This window comes from Pelobates fuscus, chromosome 7 (assembly GCF_036172605.1).
Source record: "Pelobates fuscus isolate aPelFus1 chromosome 7, aPelFus1.pri, whole genome shotgun sequence".
Classification (NCBI taxonomy): domain Eukaryota; kingdom Metazoa; phylum Chordata; class Amphibia; order Anura; family Pelobatidae; genus Pelobates; species Pelobates fuscus.
This window is the reverse complement of record NC_086323.1, coordinates 102,232,845-102,255,198: the sequence shown is the minus strand read 5'-3', so window position 1 is coordinate 102,255,198 and position 22,354 is coordinate 102,232,845. Positions and strand designations below refer to the sequence as shown.

The following is a 22,354-nucleotide window of genomic DNA, read 5'->3' as shown; positions in this document are numbered from 1 at the left end:
TAATAGCCTGAAAATCACTCACACACAACCTGATATATATAGTATGTCCGATTGTGTGTGATTTCCAGGGTATTGTTTAAAACTTGAGTGTGCCAGGGAGCCACACACTTATGGGAGTCTCCCGGACCTACAGGGAGACTTGGGATGTCCGGCAATGCTCCCATCATACAGTGTTGTATTTTCAGATTTCAAAAGAAAACGTGAAAGGAACAATTTTTTTTTTTTTTTTATATTCTTTATTTTTGAAGTGCAGCGAAACATACACAGCGTGACAGTGACATTTGGTTAAGATGCATTATAATTGAATACAGGCTTAGAGTTAAAACACAAAATGTCAGGAGGAACTGCACACAATATATATATATATATATATTTTTTAAACGTAAGACAAGATTTAGTTGCAGCACAAGCTTTTACATACATGCCTACCTTTCCACGTCGTATGGGCAAACGGTCAATATTACTTAGGTTGGGACAAAGACGTGGCATGGTAAAGGAAGTGCACTATTACACGCTAAAATAGTAGGTTAGTCGAACTGTAGTTAATTTCAAGCTGTGAATACCACAGGGAGACCATGCATTGAAAGGAACAATTTTAAATATCGCAGTCTGCAAATTAGTTTCACATGCTTCTCACCAAGACAGTCCAATTTACTTTTAACAGCAGCCTATGTATTCTGACAGGTCTCTGTCAGTCTAATCCGAGGCCCTCCAGTCTTGTTATGCAGAGCCCACACCAGGCTCTACCCCCAGTTGCCAACCCTTTAACCCCTTAAGGACACATGACATGTGTGACATGTCATGATTCCCTTTTATTCCAGAGGTTTGGTCCTTAAGGGGTTAAAGGAATCTTGACTTGCACTGTTGCACATAGCACAAAATGGGGGCCTATTACATCAACCAATCTTTCTGTTTAATCTTTCTGTTTAACCTCAGGTAACATTTATTTTCTTATATGGCCTCTGTGTGCACTCTGCTGTATGTATTGTGACTCTGAATACATACCATTTTCAACTACATGTTTACACACACACACACACACACTCTCTCTCTCTCTCTCTCTCTCTCCTAATTAGCCCCTTCTTCTCTCTCTCTCGCTCTCGGACTCACAGATTTATACACACAATCCCAAGTAGCATCTCTCTGCCTCACTCTCCTAACTAGCCAATCATCCCTCTATTTGTTTCTCCCTCTCTTACACATATATAGTTAATAACACTCTCTCAGTGTACCAGCACATGCATCTTTTCTGTTACATCTCATCACAGTATCTGCTGTCTGTAAAATTGTTGATGGCAAGAAGGAAGAGAAAAGAGATATTTGTTGCTACACAGCCAGCTGTCCCCTTCTAAACACAAAGAATAGAAGGAGTCAAAGGGTCTGCAGCACTCAGTTCAAATATTGATTTAACAAGTTACCTCAAGAAGTGAGAGTCTGCAGAAAGTTTTCTAGGGTGTTGGGGGCAAACTTCCAGCCAACATTGTTCTAATGAGTTAATGTAAATTCACCCCATAATCTGATATGTCATAATCAATTCAAATTTCACCCCACTGTCTGATATACTATACTTATTTGACACTACAGTACTTCAACCATGATCACCTATGCCATACCTGCAGCAGGTGATGTTTTTTCAAGTTTCATATTGTAGAGGCAATTATATCACTGACTAATGAAGAAGAAATGTTGGTGGCTTATCATACTGCCAATGTCTGCATTAAATTGGCCCAGGATCACCTCTTAATTACATGCACCCTTAATAAGGGCCAAGATGTTACAGTGAAAGTGAGGCCAATACATTACAGTGAGAAGGAGCCTGTGCCATAGTTAGTTCTAAGACAACGGGTGAGGGAACTGGTTGCCAATTACACACCCCCATGTAAATAGTGGCTCCTCAGGTAGCTTAATGGAACACTATACTGTTATGACTACAACTCTTACGCTATAGTCCCATAGTGGCAGTTTAGTATTAGCCCCCGCAACCCCTGTTTTCAGTAAAAAAGTTGAAAAAAAGCTTAGCTTTTTACTTACCTTTTCTCTTGTTGCTACACTCCCTAGCTACCGCTGCCCGCGCCTCCTCATGCTATGTCATCCGGAGGCGTAGCACGGAAACTGATGTAAATACGGGGTGTGTGCGGCGCTCGTATACAAATTCTTCTCACAGGAAAGAATTGAATTCAATCATTTACTGTGAACTCCATATTACGCTACTAGGGGTGATTTGGATTGGAACTCAACTGCAGCTTGTAAACTCCCTAATTACAATAGTGAAGAAATGGAGAATCCTTAAGTATCAATACTGTAGCTTTAAGAAAAGAGAGAATCTCTGGTAACTTGATTCAACCGAAGTTTTAATAAGTGTTAAACTTAAATTAATTGCATTTCGGCAATAATCCAATAAGAAGAAGTGCAAGTAATCAACAACACAAAGTTCATTATTAAGTATTTCTTCAGAGATCCATTAAGTAACATTCTTTAAGTTCATGAGAATAATCTTCAATAGGAACAATAATCAAGTAGCTAAGAATATTTGCAAAGCAAGAACAGTTCATAGTGAATAATCATGATGGGAGTTGTCCTTCATGTAATTAGTAGATTGAAGCACTGAATGTATTTGCAGAGCAAGAAACAGTTCATAGTGAATAAGCATGATGGGAGTTGTCCTTCATGAGATTAGTAACTTGTAGCAATGAAGGTTTGAGTAAGCAAGCATTAGTTCATTAATAAATGATTTTGTAGACAAATAGCTGAAAGATATACTTAAGGTTAATATGGGTAGTCCTCCAATAGTTCAGAGATATGGTCCACTTGTAAAGTAGCAAAGTATCCGTTCTCCAGTAACCCTTTATGGCATGCAGCAATCCTTGCATTTGCTCAAAGGCTGGAAGGGCTTGTCTGAGCTTGTGGAGAGGCAAGTCCGGTGGAAGCAGATCCCAGTAGCTGAGCCTGTGGAGCCTGTGGTCTTGCGGAGGCAGCTCACACGTTAGCTCACACAATCAATCACCAAGCACCCTACCTCTGGCCCAGTCTCCCTAAATACCGTCAGAGCTCCGTCAGAGGGGGGCGGAGTCCGGCTCCTCACAGCTGAGTGCCGAACCCGGAAGTGTTACTCCATGACACTCCAATGTCACATGATTGAGCTTTACTAAATACAACCCTCAGTAAAAACAAATAAATGTGAAGTTTGTTACGGTGATTAATAGTCCAAGCAATTTAGTTTAAAAAAAAAAAAGTTATCTTGTAAAATTATTTGCACTTTTTCACATGTGACGATAATTAGTCTAGCAACCGTCTTCAACAGAACTGTTTGCTTAGGTATTTCTTTATCAGTGCCTGCGAAAATAAATTATATTACTTAAAATTTAACATTTTTACAATATGGCCTTTGGGATTGGTATGGTACAAAACATAAACGCATTTTCTTTGGGTGACATTTTTACGAGGATTTGATTGCAAGGATATAATAAAGGTTCTTTTGAATTCAAAATGTAAAATAAAACATAAATGTACCCAAGCAAAAAAAATAAAAATAAATAAATAAATAAAAATGTGGGTATGTGTATTAATATAGTTTTTTATACTTTGATCTCTGTTGTGTAGCATTGGAGAAATTAGTTGAATTCAAAATGTCACGCCCGATTTGAACAACTCTAAAACCTAATGTAAAGAGCATGACTAATAATTATTCAGAACATAGCAATGTAAAGATCAGATACATCCGTTGTGGGATTTCATATATCTTGGACTCTATAGGATTACAGGGCAGTGGGTAGCACAGCCCCCACATCCATAGACTGGATGCACTATGACTTCCACGCATCATGGGAAACAGAGAAAAGAAAAATGAGCTATTAAAGAAGCACTAGTTAACATGACTGCTTTGTAATTATCCTCATTATTGCAGATGAGCAGTTGGCTTGTGCTGCCCTGCTTTCAATAAATTATATATAGAAATGTAAAGAGATTCACCAAACTTTCCCCATGCTCTCTCCATTAGATCTAACCTCTATCTGCCTGTCTGTCTCTTTATCTATCTATCTATCTATCTATCTATCTATCTATCTATCTATCTATCTATCTATCTATCTATCTGTCTTTAAGGGCAGAGTACAGAATATTTGAGTCCTAACCTTAAGATGTGAAGGAAGGGATTTAGGGGTAATTATTTCAGATGACTTAAAGGTAGGCAGACAATGTACCGTATATACTCGAGTGTAAGTCGACCCGAATATAAGTCGAGACCCCTAATTTTACCCCCAAAAACTGGGAAAAATGATTGACTCGAGTATAAGACTAGGGTGGGAAATGCAGCAGCTACTGGTAAATTTCTAAATAAAATTATATCCCCAAAAAATTATATTAATTGAATATTTATTTACAGTGTGTGTATATAATGAATGCAGTGTGTGTGTGTGTGTGTGTGTGTGTGTGTGTGTGTATGTGTGTATGAAGGAGGTGTGTGTGTATGAATGCAGTGGGTGTGTATGAGTGCAGTGTGTGTGTATCAATGCTGTGTGTGTATGAGTATGAATGCAGTGTGTGTATGAGTGCAGTGTGTGTGAATGCAGTGTGTGTGTGTGTGATGCAGAGTGTGTTTGTGTATGTGATGCAGAGCCTTGGTGAGGGGTGGGCATTTTTATTATTATTATTTTAATATGAATTTTTTTTTTGTTATATTATTAATATTTTTTATTTATTTATTTATTTTTTAATATTATTATTTTATTATTTATATTTATTTTCGTTCCCCCTCCCTGCTTGTTAGCTGGCCAGGGAGGGGGCCTCTCATTCCCTGGTGGTCCAGTGGATGGGCTGTGCAGGAGGGGGGCTGGCAGAGAGCTGTTACTTACCTTCACAGCAGCTCCTGTCAGCTCCCTTCTCTCTCCTCCAGTCCGATCAGCTCCCTCTTCAAGTCTCGCGGCCGCGCGGAGCATTGCCACGGTAACCCATGGCAACGCTCTGACCCCGCGGCTCTCGCGAGACTTACATTGGAGGAGAAGGGAGCTGACCGGACCGGAGGAGAGAGAAGGGAGCTGACAGGAGCTGCTGTGAAGGTAAGTAACAGCTCTCTGCCAGCCCCCAACAGGACCGCCGGGCTTGTAATGAGCCCGGCGGTCCTGGTCTGTATTATGGCAATGTAAGTTGCCATAATACAGACATTGACTCGAGTATAAGTCGAGTTGGGGTTTTTCAGCACAAAAAATGTGCTTAAAAACTCGACTATATACAGTAATAGAGTTGCAGGAAATGCTAGCAGAATGCTTGGTTGTATAGGGAGAGGTATTAGCAGTAGAAAGAGGGACATGCTCATGCCATTGTACAGAACTCTAGTGAGACCTTACATGGAGTATTGTATGCAGTACTGGAGAGAGTTTAAAGAAGGACTACAAAACTGGTTCATAGATTGCAGGATAAAACTTACCAGGAAAGGTTAAAGGATCTTAACATGTATAGCTTGGAGGAAAGACGAGTTGGGTGATGATATTGACATTTAAATACATAAAGGGAATCAACACAGTAAAGAAGGAGAGTATATTTAAAAGAAGAAAAACAACCACAACAAGAGAACATAGTCTTAAATTAGATGGGCAAAGGTTTAAAAATAATATCAGGACGTATTACTTTACTGAGAGGGTAGTGGATGCATGGAATAGCCCTTTAGCTGAAGTGGTAGAGGATAACACAGTAAGGGAGTTTAAGCATGCATGGATAGACATTATGCTATCCTAAATATAATGAAAATATTTAGAAAATTGGGCAGACTAGATATACTGATTGGCTCTTATCTGCCGTCACATTCTATGTTTCTATCTATTTGTCTGTCAAACTGTCTGTGTGTCTGTCTGTCGATCTAGCTACTCTATTTAGGAGCAGTATACATCAAATTTGAAATGTGAGAAGAAGCACACAGAAAAGAAAACTCGTTGTTAGAAAACAACACAAAGAAACGTTACAAACACATCAAAATACGATACAGTCAAACCTATGTCATCCAATTTATATTTGGCAGTCCCTGTCCTCTTTCAGATTAATAACCCACATCCACAATTCTCTTTTCAGTATATACTATTCCTGAAAATATTTGTGTGTAGTCAACAAATTTCTATATTTTACGACAACATTACAATGTTGAAAACAGTACTTCCTCTTCTCTATTTTCCAAACATTGTTATTTTGGTGTAAATACAACAAATTTACTTTTCAATTTAAATACAATGTACTATTTACTTATAAGAAACACTACTATTATAACAAACTTAATTTAAAATTCTATCAGAATCTAGGCACTATTAAACTGGGGACTACTGTTTTGGTAAAGACGTGGGTGGAAAATTGTTAGTTCAAAATTCCAGTTCATGGTCTAGGCTCAGCCCATATTGGTGCGGCTGTATATAATATCACAGAATCTGAACAAATTCTAAACATATAATCTCTGCACTACCTATAGGAGAGGAGGATTTGTTAAAGCAAAAAACAGCTTGCACACTGTTACCATATCCCTCATAGTGTGTTGTTCGCCATCTGCAAGGCAGCATTTTGAAGGGTTAATTGCCTGTATTCCTTGAAACCTATTGCACTGCTCTGCCTGTGCTCACTATGATCAGACCATTTTAGCGTACAGAACACTGGGAGCAACCTGGCTGGCTATGGAGGGGTTAATTGCCAAGCTCTGCTCCATATCTGTTTGGCGTTGGCATTCCATCTCATTAGCACAGCTGGGAATAATATGAGTTGCAGTTCACCTTACAGATGGAGTGGCCATGATTATGTGATGCGTTAAAACAAATGTAATTGGCCATGCTAGAGAATCCCATTCATCTTCCAAGCCTAAGCTAACTCCTCCTACGCCCCCTCCCTTAGGAGTACTATAGTATACATCTTATAGGTACCCTTTGATCCTAGGATTGCAGCTGAGCAGCACATCACTGGCCCCCTGCTTGATGTGCATGCAGGGGAAGCCTTATGCATACACAGCATAATTACCATAAAATAGTGAGACAGAGAGCCCCTGACACTGACTGCTCACATAATAGGCAGAAATGCTATCTGTTCCTGGGAGTCGGACTGTACTATTGCTCTGTGAAGGGCACTTAGCCCCCCTACTCATAGAAATGCCAATCCCCTCTCTCCCAAACCTTTTGTTTATAAAACAACAATCTACAGGGAACATTAATAGCTGCTGAATTAAATGTCATTCCTCAGCCCTGGGGCTATGCCAAGGGATATCTGTTAGCTGCTCTGGCTGATGGACTCCCCTCAGCTATCTGCCCATATAGTACAATCCTCAGTGTCTGGGATGTGCAGTTCAGGTACCTATTGAATAAGGGAAGGGGGAGGATGCACACAGAACCTAGGGTCCAGGGGGAACGAGGGTCTGCCAGCTTCTCATAGATCCAGTGCATGCATAGGAAGGGGCACTGCCATCTTTGCATGGTTCATTGGTGTGTGCATTGCCAATATCACTCTGTGCCACACTGAAGCTAAAGGGAAGGGGCACTACAATACCAGCCCTGCACAAAGACCCACTGATGAACTGGACTGGCATCACTTCACAGAGGCAGGATGCAGTGAGTTCCAGGGACCAGTAGAAAGAAGATGCCCCCAACCCATGGCAGCTGATACCCCATCCTGTGCGTTAATGGGGAACCGTCCATGTCAATGTTAGGGCAGCCTTTTAACCTTCTGCACAAACCTGTTCCTTCTTGCTCAGTAACAGTGACCAGGTCTTGGCTACTGACCCTCAGCACATGTGCCAAGCTGTGCAAAGATGCCAGGCTGGAGGAGAAACCTCTCTCTGTGTCTGCAGAGGATACAGGATGATGGTAAGGAAAGGGGGTGGTTTATTGGCCATTACTGCTCAGGTTAATTACTGTTTGTAAAACAAATAGGGGAAATGGTGAAGAATGTTGGGGGTTAATCACATAAGTGTTGGAGTAGCCTTGGCTTTTGCAACAACAAACCTTATTGTTGCTTCATTCATAGTACATTATTTGCTAGAAGAAAAGAAAAATACAGCTCGCTAATCCAATGATGGCTAGCCTTCATACGCCATAAATGTGGGGACTATATTTCCCATGATGTTTGGCCAACATACAAGGGCTACCCATACCTGCTCTGGTGTCTTCTCTTAAGATTTGATTTATCGGGTGTTATGGCCTATTATACCTGTGGCTTATATACCTTCTATCATACAACCATTTATTCATATTGCCCTGAAAAGATTGCTATGGGGTAATACTTTTTCTCCTGAGACCAAACTAAGGCAGACCTTACATGACCTTATTTAACTCCCAGGTTTGCTGTTCTTCCCTTCTAGAACCCAGCTTGGCTGGTCATTCTATGGCTGTATTTATCATCCATCTTCATTTGCAGCTTGCATTTTAGACTACTGCCTTAACCAAACTTCCCGGCTCACTGTAAATGAACTGGTTGTGATAAAGATAGCAAAAATACAGCTCAACTTGTTTCTCCATGAATATATATTGAACTCAGCTTGTCTTTTAATTGTTCCGCTTTCTGTACGCGCCCTCCCAGTACTGTTCCATTCTATTTAATCTTTCAAAAAACATCTTTACTAGTTTCACATCACCCAGTTTAACTTTGGCCCCCCCAAAAAAATGTTTTCCTCTTAAATCCATCTAACCTGCCTAATTTCTAGATTGCATAATATATAAACTATGTATATTTCCCACCCATTGGTCAATTGATTCCTTTAATTAGGAACTTCTCAATCGCTCTTCTTTCACCTCTTCCAATGCACATCTGTATGCAAATTATCCCATTAAACCTATCTGTTCACCTCTCACTTTGTTCATTGACATGTCGGAATGTCTGAACTCTGTGACTGCACTTTGGCCTCTGATGTGGTCTGTTTGCCAACTATCTAACTGTGCACTTCACACCCTGCTGAGCTATATTGGTTATTTCAGAAAATTTCAACCTTGCCCATTCAGTCCTGTTCACAACCCTGACCATTTCCCAAGTATTTAGCCACATGCCCCACAACTATCTCATCTACCCTGTCAACATCCCATCTCCATAACCATGCTTCTACTTTCCTGTTCACCAACCATATCCATACACAATTGTGTATCTTCCACAATGTTAATGTTTCATAACTCTAACCTGGCACTTGAAGCTCTCACCACCGACCATGTCCATTTCAAATTCAATCATTCTATCCTACCTTTCTCTTCACTTCTGCGATCTACTATCTTGGTACCCAACTCTGACTATTTCTAGACTTCTCTTTGTGAACTTCCTAACTTTCTTAGTTTTTCCCTAGTCAGTCTGTTAGAGATAGAAGGTCAATTTTACTTGTCAGGTTATTCATCAGGTCAGACAAGAAACTTATGCCGGGGTTAACTTTATGTTCTTTATTTTAAACTTTAGACATGAGTTGACAAGAAAATAATAAGAATAGCAGAGGGAAAAATGAAACAATTCAGACGAAAGGAGATTATATAGTAAAGTTATAGATAAATAAGGAATGGTAACAGAAATATTAGTTTAGGCAATATGCCCTAAACAGGTTATAAGAGATTAATAGAAACGGAACCTATAAACAAAATTATAGGTAAGTAAGAAGGCAAGCAGGTTATGAGGAGACAGGTTATAGGAGACTAATAGAAGCAGAATCTATAAATGAAATTATAGGGGAGATGGAAGGAGAACCTATAAATGAAAACATAGCTGAGTATGAAGAAGAACCTATAAATGAAATTATAGGTAAATATGAAAGAAAGGTTACAGGAAGGAGTTAGATAATATGCCCCAGACAGATAAGATAACGGAATAGCTTAGATTAGATATTATAGGAAAATAAAGAGAGGGAAAACCTATAAGAAAAATTATAGATTATTAAAAGGAGAATTATATACAACTAGTCTGAACTAAACAACAATAAAATGAATTAAGTAATATGGATAAGTTTGACGTTTGGTGGATCAGTCTCATCAGCTTGGAGGTTGTACAGTAGGGTTTTATATAGAAGAAAAAAGCTGGTAAAAAGATAACGTTTTTGTCAAGCGTATCGCAAAGGAAATAGTATTCAAGATGGTAAAAGTAGTTTTCGCTAAGTTAGGCAATTTGAAAGAACGAATTAGGATGGTTCAGAAGGTAGCAGGATCTCTGAGTAGGAGCCAGGATCAGAAGTCTTGTCCACTTCAGGGCACAAACTTCAATCAATGAAAAGGCCCACTTTGAAGTCAGGTGTGGCCTCTTATAGCATGTTTGGATAATCATGCTATTCAGGTGAGAGTGTTTTTGGTTAGACTAGTTGCTAGTGAGGCCATTAGTGTTGGAAAACAGGAATTGCTGCTGGAACTAATGGACTGAAAGGTAAAAGTTTTGAATTTAAGATTTTTGAATATGACATTACTCTTCACACTCCACCCTGTTGCGATCCAGTCCTATCTCAGACCATGTAGCCTTCCAGTTAACCTATCTATCAGTTCATACTTGTCTAGCTTTCCATTCTCTTATATTGCCCATTTAAGGTGTCAGCTTCCCAAATTTGTCAGTTTTACCACCTTGTGGTGGACTTAGCATTTTTGCCCAAACATGCTTAACTTAATCTACCCCACCTTAATTAGTTGTCACATTCCCACACTCTACACCAGTGATGGCTAACCTTGACACCATAAATTGATTCTGGACTACATTTCCCATGATGCTCAGCTAGCTTTTAGAGTCTAAAAGCTAGCTGAGCATCATGGGAAATGTAGAGTCTAAAAGCTAGCTGAGCATCATGTGAAATGTAGTCCAAAAGCAATTTATGGTGTCATGGTTAGCCATCACTGCTCTACACACTCAGCCTGTCTAGTCTCTCACCATATTAACCTAATCATTCAACCCTAGTGATGTGGTTTTAGGCCAGAGCTACGAATTATATGTTCTGCATTCTAATGTTCCAAAAATAAACCTTACGCATATTATGGAAACAATTAGATGATGCTCATCAGTCAAGATAGTGTACAGAAATAGCCCACGCATTACTCATTATATCCGGTCTACATGTGCCATATCAGAGTATTCATCCACTTCCTATACATCTATATAATGTACTCTGTAGTTCTGTATGTTGATATCTCCTCAGTGTTTCCGTATGTCCTGATATTATTCACTATAAACATGTACTGGAGTGCTGTACAGACTCCTCTCTGTCTAAAGATTCTAGTGATGCCTTGTTATATAGAGAAAGGGAAAGTAAATCTTTATAAAAATCAAGTACATTGCTCGCAAACTGTGGCTTTCCTGATTGTAGATTTCCATTATTGGAAATGGGTGGGCCAGCTCTACAGTATCAAAGACTCCAAGTTAAGGGCATGTTGTTATTTATGACGTGTGGAATATTTTTGTAAACATGAGAGATTGTCCTAAAGTCCAGAATCTCACTGATATGGATTAAAGCTCAAGGGATCACAAAGACTTTTGGCTGGTTAAGTAGTCGTAGTGGTAAGGTAAATCACATGAAAAGGTCTGCCCATGGCAACATGTAGCACCAAGTTCAGTGACCCTCACGTTCAATAAAAGTTTTTTTTTGTGTTGGTTTTAGACATGCAGAGTTTATTGTGAGTCTATGCCCACTGTAAGAATCTTTAAGTTTGCAAGGCAAGTTTTAGATGCAAAGAGCCTGGTGATACATGTTCGGACAGACCTTTACATGTGACTTACCACTACTGGAAGTATTGATTGAGCACTTCTGAATGAGTGCTCAATCAGTAGGGACTTTAAGGATGATTGTATCCATGGAAATGTTTCCTTGATGAGTTTTTATTTAAATTTCAATTGATATACTACCGATTTTATTGTGTATATTTGTCCAAGAATGATAATTTTTTTTATTTTGGTGAGAGCTTTTTCTGTGCTTCTCCATTTGCATTGAGCTGTTTGTCTCTGGGATAAGATGTGTTACAAGTGGTAACTTTGTATCTTGAAGAATAGATAGCTGATGGTGTGTACTTAGGTTGAAGTACATACTGTGTATGTGTAGATCATATTCTATATTAATATAAATAGTGGGTTGCATTGGTCAAAAAAAATAAATCATCGCTTCATCACTTGTTTTTTTTTTAATACTTGTTATTAGTTTAAAAAATAGTACTCACTTGTAAATGTACATTTATGTATTTGATATTTCTGGTATTTGTGATTCACCTGCCAGGATCTATGTATGCTTTGACTATTTCTTCTTGTGATTTTGGTATCACTTGCCCAAATAGATAATGAATTTTGGGCCTTGTTGGCCAACAGCAGTTTATTGCTGTTGTTTAATTAGTGCTGCCTTCATATGTTATAAAAGATCAGGGCTGTGCCTATAATTATTTTAGCTGTGTAGTTGATTATCTTTTGCACTAACCCGAGTTACTATGCTTCCATTCTAGAAAAACAATAAGGAGTCGCAACACCACAATAAATGTCAGAAAGCTTTATTCCACCATGTGTGGAACCAGCAACTTTCAACCCGACTTCAGGGTCTTAGTCAAGCTTTTGGAAGGAGACCGTGGAGATTTTTACCCAAATTTCTAGTGGAGTGCCGGCCCTGCCTATTTTTTTTGTACTCTTACTTCCATTCTATTCACACCCCTTTTCTGCTTGAGTTGATTGTTGTTTCTCCTACCTGAGTTATCTGTCTTGTATTGGCTTTCTGTCTTCTCTATTACTTCAAATGCACAATATTTACCCTTCTTACTTAAATTGTCCTCTCATTTTTCTCTCACACTCACTGACATTTTCTTAAATACACATCACCGAAAAATGAAGAGGTCCTCATAACTGCATTTCATTATAATGGTGAATATTTCATCTCAACTCATGAAGTCACCCAAATTATGTAAATATCATTCTAACTCTAGTTGTCTGGTATAAGAACATATAACATAAAACATGTTTGCCATCAGGGGTGACAAAAACTAGGCAGAATTCACAAATAATGTCTGATTTGTGTAGCTGATTTCATCTCTTCATTTGGCTAATAAAAAGGCTAGATCGCAAAATATTTAGAGATTTTTTTCGGGAAAAGTGTTGAAGTTTTGTGTTTTAAAAAGTTGTTTAAAGTTTTCAAAATGTGGCTATTGATACCATGGAAATAAATGGGACCATCAAATCTATTCTATTTGTGTTTTTAACGCCTTTATTTACAACTTTGTAGCACATTTTGGAACATGATACTTTGATAAATCCCTCTTTTTCTTGTTAACCTCTTTATGCTATTAAAATGCACTATACACTGTCGTCTGAACCATATTTCGTCCATTTGTTCATTTGTTTTTGGATGAAATTCAGCCATTATTTTGGTTGGGAATTTAATTCAGACAAATTAAATTCCTATCTGTGCTACGGGTCACGGCTGCATCTTGTGTGATTGCTGTATTTAAGGGTACCAAATTAGGGAGCTGCTTAATAGATAGCTCCTTTTTGGTATCCTTTTGGCAATCCCACAAGGATTAGGGACCTATCTACTAAGACCAAAATTATAGAAAGCTTTAATTAGTATTAGTAAACAAGGGAGGTTAAATCCTCCCTCCTGCCCCTACCTGCTGTGCTGCGAGTAGCCAGTGTAAGAAAAAAAGACAAGCGACAGGGCTGCTAATAACCAAGTATAGGGGTGGCACAGGTCCCCCATTCCCCCATTGTACCTTATAAAATAACTGGGGGGTGGGGGGACATAGTGTTCTGCCACTAACAGGGCACAGTGAGTGGGGGCAATTAAACTAACCAGCGTGACCTAGTGTCCCTCCAGCCCTCACATGTTGTCAATGGGTGAGGGTCCTAAATAATAAGGGATGGGTGGACCTTTTATCCCCTCCCAGCCTCCACCCATTGACTGCAAGTGGAGACTCTAAAAGTGGGGTGTGAAGTATTGGTGACGGGTTGGAGCTAATAATAAAATGAATTCCCCCTCTTTGACTAGTAGTCCAAAAGCACCTTGTCTCCCCCATAAAAATATCCTACCAACCCCCTTCACTCTCAAAATAATAGGGAGGGGGGGGGGGAGGGGTGTGGGGGAGGGGGGGGGGGTGTCAATAAACAAAATACCTGTAAAATAAATAAAATAATACCTGCCATTAGATACCTTCTTTTTTTCTCCTATCTTGTTTTTTTGGCCTGCAAAAAAGCCAAATAAAAACCCATAAGGTTGCGTTGAACTTTTAAAATACAAAATAAAGACCCAATCACAAAACAGGGTTAAGGATTGAGAGCATAGGTAAGTATTAATTCTTACCTACTAGCCTCCAAACGCCACCGTATAATTTATCATGTCACCTTGGAGGGTCCTTGCAAAAAACAAAAGTGACATTGCTGCTTTCAAAAAAAGGTATTGCTAATTTATCTGTGCTTATATCAGTAAAAATCTGCAAATGGTTGTACCATATAGTGTTATTTGTCAAAAATATAAAATGTTATGACAAAATAGCCAAGCAGTCATATTTTGGAAGAGGCCCCAATGATCGTAGTATCCCTAGAAATATCCCAGTGGGCCAGTGCAGGCCTGGAGAGCAGTAACTGAAGAACTGCTGGGCTAGCAGGGACCAGATAACATATAACCCTACTCCCTTTTCCAGCATTCGTCTTACGATTGCTGCCTCTTGAATTCTAAATTCCAGCCGTCAATCTTTCATTCTATTGCTGTCTTTCAGATCCTGTAATATGGTTGTGTTTCTTGACAATTTAAAAAAAAAATTGTTGAGGTGTGCTAACATTTCTAAAAGTGCTTTTCTGTTATCTCCGTTCTTTGTGTTTTTCAAGCATACCGTGGAAAATATTAAAAATAAATAAAAAAAATGATGCAAATAATGGTGCAGACTGTAGTCTAAATTTGTGCAAACTCTAACACAATTCACACATTCCTAATAGATATATGTACATAAACTGTTCTTTTAAACAGCTGATAAAAAGAGACCACTTGGTGCTTCTGCATATATAAAACCATATATACCAGTCTACAGCTCTAGAGTATACTTGCTATGTTACTGAGTAACAGTAGCTGAGTATAAAATCCCATATTCTCCCCTCCTTCCTGCATCATGCCGCCATTGTTTGTGAATTCTGACTCTAGATTCTGCAAACACATTTCAAAGACTAGCTAATGTGTTTACTGCATGATTCACCAATATAACAATACAGTTACATGTTCTGATAGCATTGTACTGACGCAGGTTGAAGCGATACATATTTAAAGGGACACTCCACTGCCCAAATACAAAATAAATAAAAATCACTGTTTAGTAGATATACCACAAATGAAAACTTGGATGCATTTAATTCAGGGCTCGACAAATCCCAGGCGCCAAGTTGCCATGGCGACTAAGAATTTTGCCCTAGCGCCTTGGATTTATCAGTCCATTCCCTCCTCCTGTTTCCACCCCCTTGCAGCCCTCTGTTCGCCCGTGCACCAGGAGGAAGTGAAGGGAACTCTAATTACTTCCTTACCTCGCTGAGGCTGCGCAGGGAAACCGCAAGCTGGCAGGACACTTGGTAAAATGGGCTCTGCTTGCAGCTCACCCCTATTCTGCAATCTTTATCTCAGCCAATCCAATGTTTTCCTATAGGAAAGCATTAGGAGCTATTGAGCATGTGCAGCAAAATGCTGCACCAATCAGCATCTCCTCGTAGAGATGCATTAAATCAATGCATCTCTATGAGGAACTTTCAGCGCCTCCATGCAGATAGGATACACTTTAGTGGCCGTTTGAGTGACTGCCACTAGAGGTGTTACTAGGCAGCAATGTAAACACTGCCTTTTCTATGAAAAGGCAGTGTTTACATCAAAAAGCCTACAGGGACAGGCAATAGACACCAGAGCCACTACATTAAGCTGTTGTGGTTCTGGTGACTATAGTGTTCCTTTAAGAATTGTATTTCTGTTGTTGGAGAGAAAACTGGCTCCTAACTTTCTTAGCTGGCTCCTAGATTCAAAGCAAATTTGACAAGCCTTGATTTAAGTATATATTTTTCCATTGGGGATATACCTAATAACAGCTTACAAAAACTTCAGTTCTCTTGTCTGCTGCTTTGCAAGCTCTCCCTTCTAACCCAGCCCAGACTTTCAGTGGCTGTCCAGTCACAGACATCCCAATGAGAAGTCTTTGTAAGTCAGGTGCTCTGGGTAATTGCTGCCTCTTGAGGTCAGCTGCATCGAGCTATCTGTCTGCATGAAAGCCGAGAGGTTGTATCCATGTTAATTTCTAAAGGTGTCAATTTCTATTGAAATCTGCACTTTTTGCAAAATGAAAAAAGAGGACACACTCTTTACACATTAAGCTTTTCAGCAAGCTAAAAGTATAATCTGATGACATTAGAATAAGTAGCATTAATATCCGGTGCTCTATTGCAGAAATGCACAACCCTTATAGTCCAATATGTATAATATACTACATAAGACACTTCTTCAGTAGTGATGTCCCGAACGGTTCGCTGGCGAATAGTTCCTGGCGAACATACGTGTTCGCGTTCGCCACGGACGGCGAACATATGCGATGTTCGGTCCGCCCCCTATTCGTCATCATTGAGTAAACTTTGACCCTGTACCTCACAATCAGCAGACACATTCCAGCCAATCCGCAGCAGACCCTCCCTCCCAGACCTCCTAGACAGCATACAATTTAGATTAATTCTGAAGCTGCATTCATTTTTTTTTTTTTGTGTTTATTATACATTATCCTCCATAGCCAGTAACCTGTGTTTATTATACATTATCCTCCATAGCCAGTAACCTGTGTTTATTATACATTATCTCCCCCATAGCCAGTAACCTGTGTTTATTATACATTATCCCCCCATAGCCAGTAACCTGTGTTTATTATACATTATCTCCCCCATAGCCAGTTACCTGTGTTTATTATACATTATCCTCCCATAGCCAGTAACCTGTGTTTATTATACATTATCTCCCCCATAGCCAGTTACCTGTGTTTATTATACATTATCCCCCCTCATGGAAAGGTTATCTTACACGTTTTTGCACCAAAGGAGGTGCGGATTCCTAGCAATTCATCTGAATATAGAAGACTTGTGCACACTAAGCTAGATCCAACAGGCAGAGTTTATTTCAGGAAGTGGTACTGCAACGTTAAAGACTCAGGCTCTCAGCCAAAACGTTGGTGCACCACTTCTTGAAATAAACTTTGGCTTTTGGATATTACTTCATGTGCCTAAGTCTTCTATGTACATCTGAGTGTGTGTCACTGTACTACTGAGAATGTGTGTAAATTGTTATGTGTGTCTGGCAGTGTGCATTTGTGTGATTCTATGGGTGTGTGATTCTATATGTATTTGGGGACAAGTTTATGTAGCTGAAGGTGTGTAACTGTGTACTGGGGTGAAAGGAGCCAGCGAGCTGCACCGGCCTGCTCTCCACTGGACGCCATGGATGCCTTCCTAGTGCACCCAAAAAATATGAAAACAGGATTGTTGCTGGATTATTAATGTATTCCTTTGTGTGTGTGTGTGTAATAATTTGTCAGCCTTTGTGTGTGTGTGTGTCTGTGTATTAGTATCCTTTTGTAATTGTGTATTTGAGTTGCACATGATCATGGAAAGGTTATCTTACACGTTTTTGCACCAAAGGAGGTGCGGATTCCTAGCAATTCATCTGAATATAGAAGACTTGTGCACACTAAGCTAGATCCAAAAGGCAGAGTTTATTTCAGGAAGTGGTACTGCAACGTTAAAGACTCAGGCTCTCAGCCAAAACGTTGGTGCACCACTTCTTGAAATAAACTTTGGCTTTTGGATATTACTTCATGTGCCTAAGTCTTCTATGTACATCTGAGTGTGTGTCACTGTACTACTGAGAATGTGTGTAAATTGTTATGTGTGTCTGGCAGTGTGCATTTGTGTGATTCTATGGGTGTGTGATTCTATATGTCTTTGGGGACAAGTTTATGTAGCTGAAGGTGTGTAACTGTGTTTGTGAAAGTACACCTGTTTGTGTTTATGTCTGGGAATGTGTGTCTGTATGTGAATTTCTGTCTGTGTGTATATGTCCCTGACAATGTTTTTGTAAGTGTCTCTGTAGTTTCTAATGGCAGCGCTAATGAAAATAAGGTTTTTAGTACCACTGTACCAACATTGAGGAAAAACCGTTTGTTGAGTTCTACACAAATATGTATTTAAAACCTTTTACACTTGAATTGCTTTGAAAGAAGGTCTTGTGTGGGTTTTTATTTGCTCTTGTATTACACACTATTGTTACAGCTGCATGTCTTTCATATTAGGTTTAATCATTGTGCAGGCTTTTATAAGAAACCTTTATATATCGATATATATTTGCTTATGGATTTAATATGAATCAAGATGGGTGTATAAAGGTTTAAATACACATTGAAAAAATACACAAATTATATGTTTGCCTTTATGTTGGCAGGTGAAAATTTTACAAGAAATCTCTTTTTTATTTTTTTTACATTTACAGTTTGAGAGAGCATGTAGGTAATTTTTGCTTGGCCTGTTTGTACAGCGTGCCTGAATACAATAGGCTCATACTGAAATCTAGGAACGATGAGAGTAGCTTGCAGGACTAATGTTTTTTTTGGTTTTTTTTATCTTCTCAAAGTATAAGATTATGTTAGTTATGGCTCTTTATAATAGCTACAGTCATTATGTTTTAACAATACCATAGGTAGTAATAAAACTGAGGAGTCCTTAGGGTAGATGCTGCTTCAGACATAAACATTTTAGTATGTGTAGAAATATTTATTCCGTGGCTGGTGTTTCATTGTTTGACAGTAGGTGTCATGGGCACCCTAACTGTGCCAGCCTCTCATCTCATCCAGTGCACACAGTGGAGCTATGCCCTTCTTGCAGGATGTGGGTCAGTGCCCCTGTCATTCATTCCTCCAGATACATAGATTCCATTGCTTTTTTGTTTTACATCTCATCAGGATTTTCTCCGCAGGATGCCGATGCAAAATATAAAAGTTATCCAACGTGGACCTTGGTTTAACAGAAGGAAGTTTGGCCATAAAACGTGTCTGCTGTGCAGCACAATATTTCTGTGTTTGATTTGCAAATTTGGTTAAGGGTTAGATTTACTACTTTGGTAATTCAATAAACCCAGGATTTAATAAATAATTGGAGAATTTACAACACAATTGCACTTTTTTGGCCAAAATTATCTGTCTGAGATTTACTCGACGGAAATAACATATAATTACATATAAGGAATATTATTCTACAAAGGTGTCTACGAAATTATAACAGAAAGATCTACTCATTCCTACAATAAAAAAAGGCATAATCACATTAGATTCATTTTAAGTTAAAGTTATCATCCATGGCAGTTTAAAATTTATATCCAAATAACATATGAATACATTTTGATTTAAAAATGAATCAAATTTGTATTCTGATTTATGTTTATTTTCAGAGAATGTCTACTTTTTATAACTGTTTACCTTGCTTTTTTAACAGACTTTTGTGTCCTGCTGTTAATAGGCGCTTAAGTTGGTTTAAAAACAATGGGACAGTTGTGATGTAACCCAAAAGGCTAATAGGGTTATTCACCAAAGTGAGAATTGTCAGGAAGTCAAAGAATTTAGGGTCAAAATAGCTAAATTTAAAAAATTATCCTTGTTAGCTATGCTTGCAGTTTGGCTATGTTACGAGACTATCCTAACTAAGCGGAATCGACTTATAATCACCTTGCTGTGGCTCTTACCTTCCCCTAGTAGACACTACCAGACCAAGCGTCCTGAAATCCAACCACCTGGTAACCTATTTAACCTACTCAGGCTAGCCGCATGCAGGGCCGGATTAAGAGCACACTGGGCCTGGTGCTGACAATTATGATGGGCCTAATTACGGAATCTTATCGACCAAAAACATTAAAACAATCATACCTCCCAAGCGTCATGTATCTGATGGAGTTGGTGCTGGAGGGAAACTCATAGGATGCAGCTATAAGAAAACACATACTCTATGCTAATCTCTCTCTAATTTATATCTTTCATCTTTCAATTAAATCCATAACCCTTAACTGCAGTGTCCAGTGAAGCAGGCAGTCAATGGGCGGGGTAAAAGGGTGGGCCACTAGTGCGAATCACGTGACCAGACCTGCCAAAAGGGGAGAACATGCCCAAAAAGGGGGCATGTCTGTCCAAAGAATTTGAAGGACAGCCTGGCATGAATGCATGTCAGGCTGCCCGCCAATCATGCAGGCTGTCCAACTAAGGGCATACTATGCAGGCAGCACCCTGAGCTTGACATAAATGCGTCTAATGATGCGCTCACTCAATGCTTTGTAAGGACTGTCTCCTAGCACTCGCTGGTCCACTTGTCTCCTTACCTTCTTACTAGCAGGCAGAAGTTCCTGGTATATAGACTGAGACAGATAAAAGGTGTATGTAGTGAGTGTAGATGAATGGGGACATGCCACAGTGTTAGAGAGACCAACGTCTGCATTACCTAAACTAATTTATATTGTCAGCCAGTCCACACAAGTTTTGTTCCCATACATCCCTCTTAAGCTTCCAAACTTAAAGGGACACTATAGTCACCAGAACAACTACAGCTTATTGTATTTGTTCTAGTTATTAGAATCATTCCATTCAGGCCTTTTGCAGTAAACACTGTCTTTTCAGAGAAAATAACTCCACTGGCCACTCCTTAGATGGCTGCTAGAGGTGCTTCCTAGGGCAGTACTGCCTAGTGTGCAGCACTGCCATTCAGTGTATCCACCCTCGGCATGCAGACACTGAACTTTCCTCACAGAGATGCATTGATTCAATGTATCTTTATGTGGAGATGCTGATTGGCCAGGGCTATGACTTGTGCTGGCTCTGCCCCTGATCTGCCTAGTTGACAGTCTCAGACAATCCTATAGGGAAGTATTGTAATTTGCTCAGACCACCACTTCTGATGATGTCAGCAGACAGTCAGTTCAGAGGCAGAGCCAGCAGTTGCAGACTTGAATACAAGTTATATTTTACTATACTTAGGGAGGCAAGAAGGGGGCAGGGTGGTGGTTTTAACATGACAGGGTCAGAAATACATGATTGTGTTCCTGACCCTATAGTGCTACTTTAAGCAAGAGTATGTGAAGAGTAGTTAAGGTTGCCACCTTTCTTGGAACAAAATACCAGCCTTAATCCTTTGTTTAATCACAAGGAGTGACATCAGAGAAAATTCTGTAAAATCACCAACAAACTACTCACAGTTTGATTCTGCTGTATAGATGGATTGCTCCTAGTGTCTCAGTCTCGCAAGTCACCCAGTGTCTCAGTGTCCCTATGTATCACAGTGTCAGTGTCCCCATGTCGCCCAGTCCCCTAGTCTCCCAGTGTCTCAATGTCCCCATTTCTCCCAGTGTCTCAGTGTGTCCCCATGTCACTAGGACACTATTCCATGGGCCTGGGCCTGGAGCTGCAGCTCCATCAGCCCCTATGTTAATCCGGCCCTGGCCGCATGGAATTAGTCATTGGATCGGAACTCAGCTGTAGGTGGTCAAACCTTTAACCGAGTGGTGATCATACATCATGCAGAAAATCCGGGTGCTATTTAAACTGTGTACAGCTGATGGGTTGAGCTATATGGGGATACCTGATATGTGGGGTTTACTGGTGGATAAATGTATGTTTTGGGGTATTATGTTAAGGTGCCCTGTTGCCAGCAGGTTGATTAGATTAGCAATTCTCAATCTAGTTATGTCCCAGACACAGAGGCACCTGGATGGGACCTGTACTATTTTAGTTAAAGACCCACTGACGGGGGCCTGTGTATAAATGTATGTAGTGTGACCAATCAAGGTCGTCCTATTTTCATGCTTTCATCCTTTAAACTACATAACAACCAAGGGTTCAAAGTGAATTCAGTGTATCAAAGTGTATTAAGAATTGAGGGCCATTTTATTCACTATTCAGTGAATTTTTGGAAATACACCAGGAATTTGCAAATTTGGAACAAATACAGTTGAGTTGCTCTGTTTTGAGATCAGGCACATGTACTGTGTTGTACATTGTCACACAACTTTTGGTTTCAATTAATGATAGATAGATAGATAGATAGATAGATGCCTGTAACTGTGTATGTGTGTGTGTGTGTGTGTGTGTGTAACTGTCTGCCTGTAACTGTGTGTGTGTGTGTGTAACTGTCTGCCTGTAACTGTGTGTGTGTGTAACTGTCTGCCTGTAACTGTGTGTGTGTGTGTGTGTGTTTGTAATGGTCTGCCTGTAAGTGTGTGTGTGTGTGTGTGTGTCTGTCTGCCTGTAACTGTGAATGTGTGTTTGTTTGTGTGTGTGTGTGTGTGACTGTCTGCCTGTAACTGTGTGTGTGTAACTGTCTGCCTGTAACTGTGTGTATGTGTGTGTAACTGTCTGCCTGTAACTGTGTGTGTTTGTAACTGTTTGCCTGT

At 39.6% G+C, this 22,354-nt stretch overlaps 1 protein-coding gene across 2 annotated transcripts in view; it reads left to right on the top strand.

The window, feature by feature from the left end:
* GRIP2 (glutamate receptor interacting protein 2) overlaps positions 1 to 22,354 on the top strand; it is a 383,817-nt gene that overhangs the window by 42,264 nt on the left and 319,199 nt on the right. Inside the window, exon 1 of one of the 2 annotated variants that reach the window (XM_063426278.1) lies at positions 7,340 to 7,823. The exons of the other annotated variant lie outside the window; for it this stretch is intronic. Within the exon in view, the coding sequence (XP_063282348.1) occupies positions 7,769 to 7,823 (55 nt within the window). The 5' untranslated portion in view covers positions 7,340 to 7,768. Of the gene's footprint in view, positions 1 to 7,339; positions 7,824 to 22,354 lie in introns of those variants that run through there. 2 annotated transcript variants of the gene reach the window in all.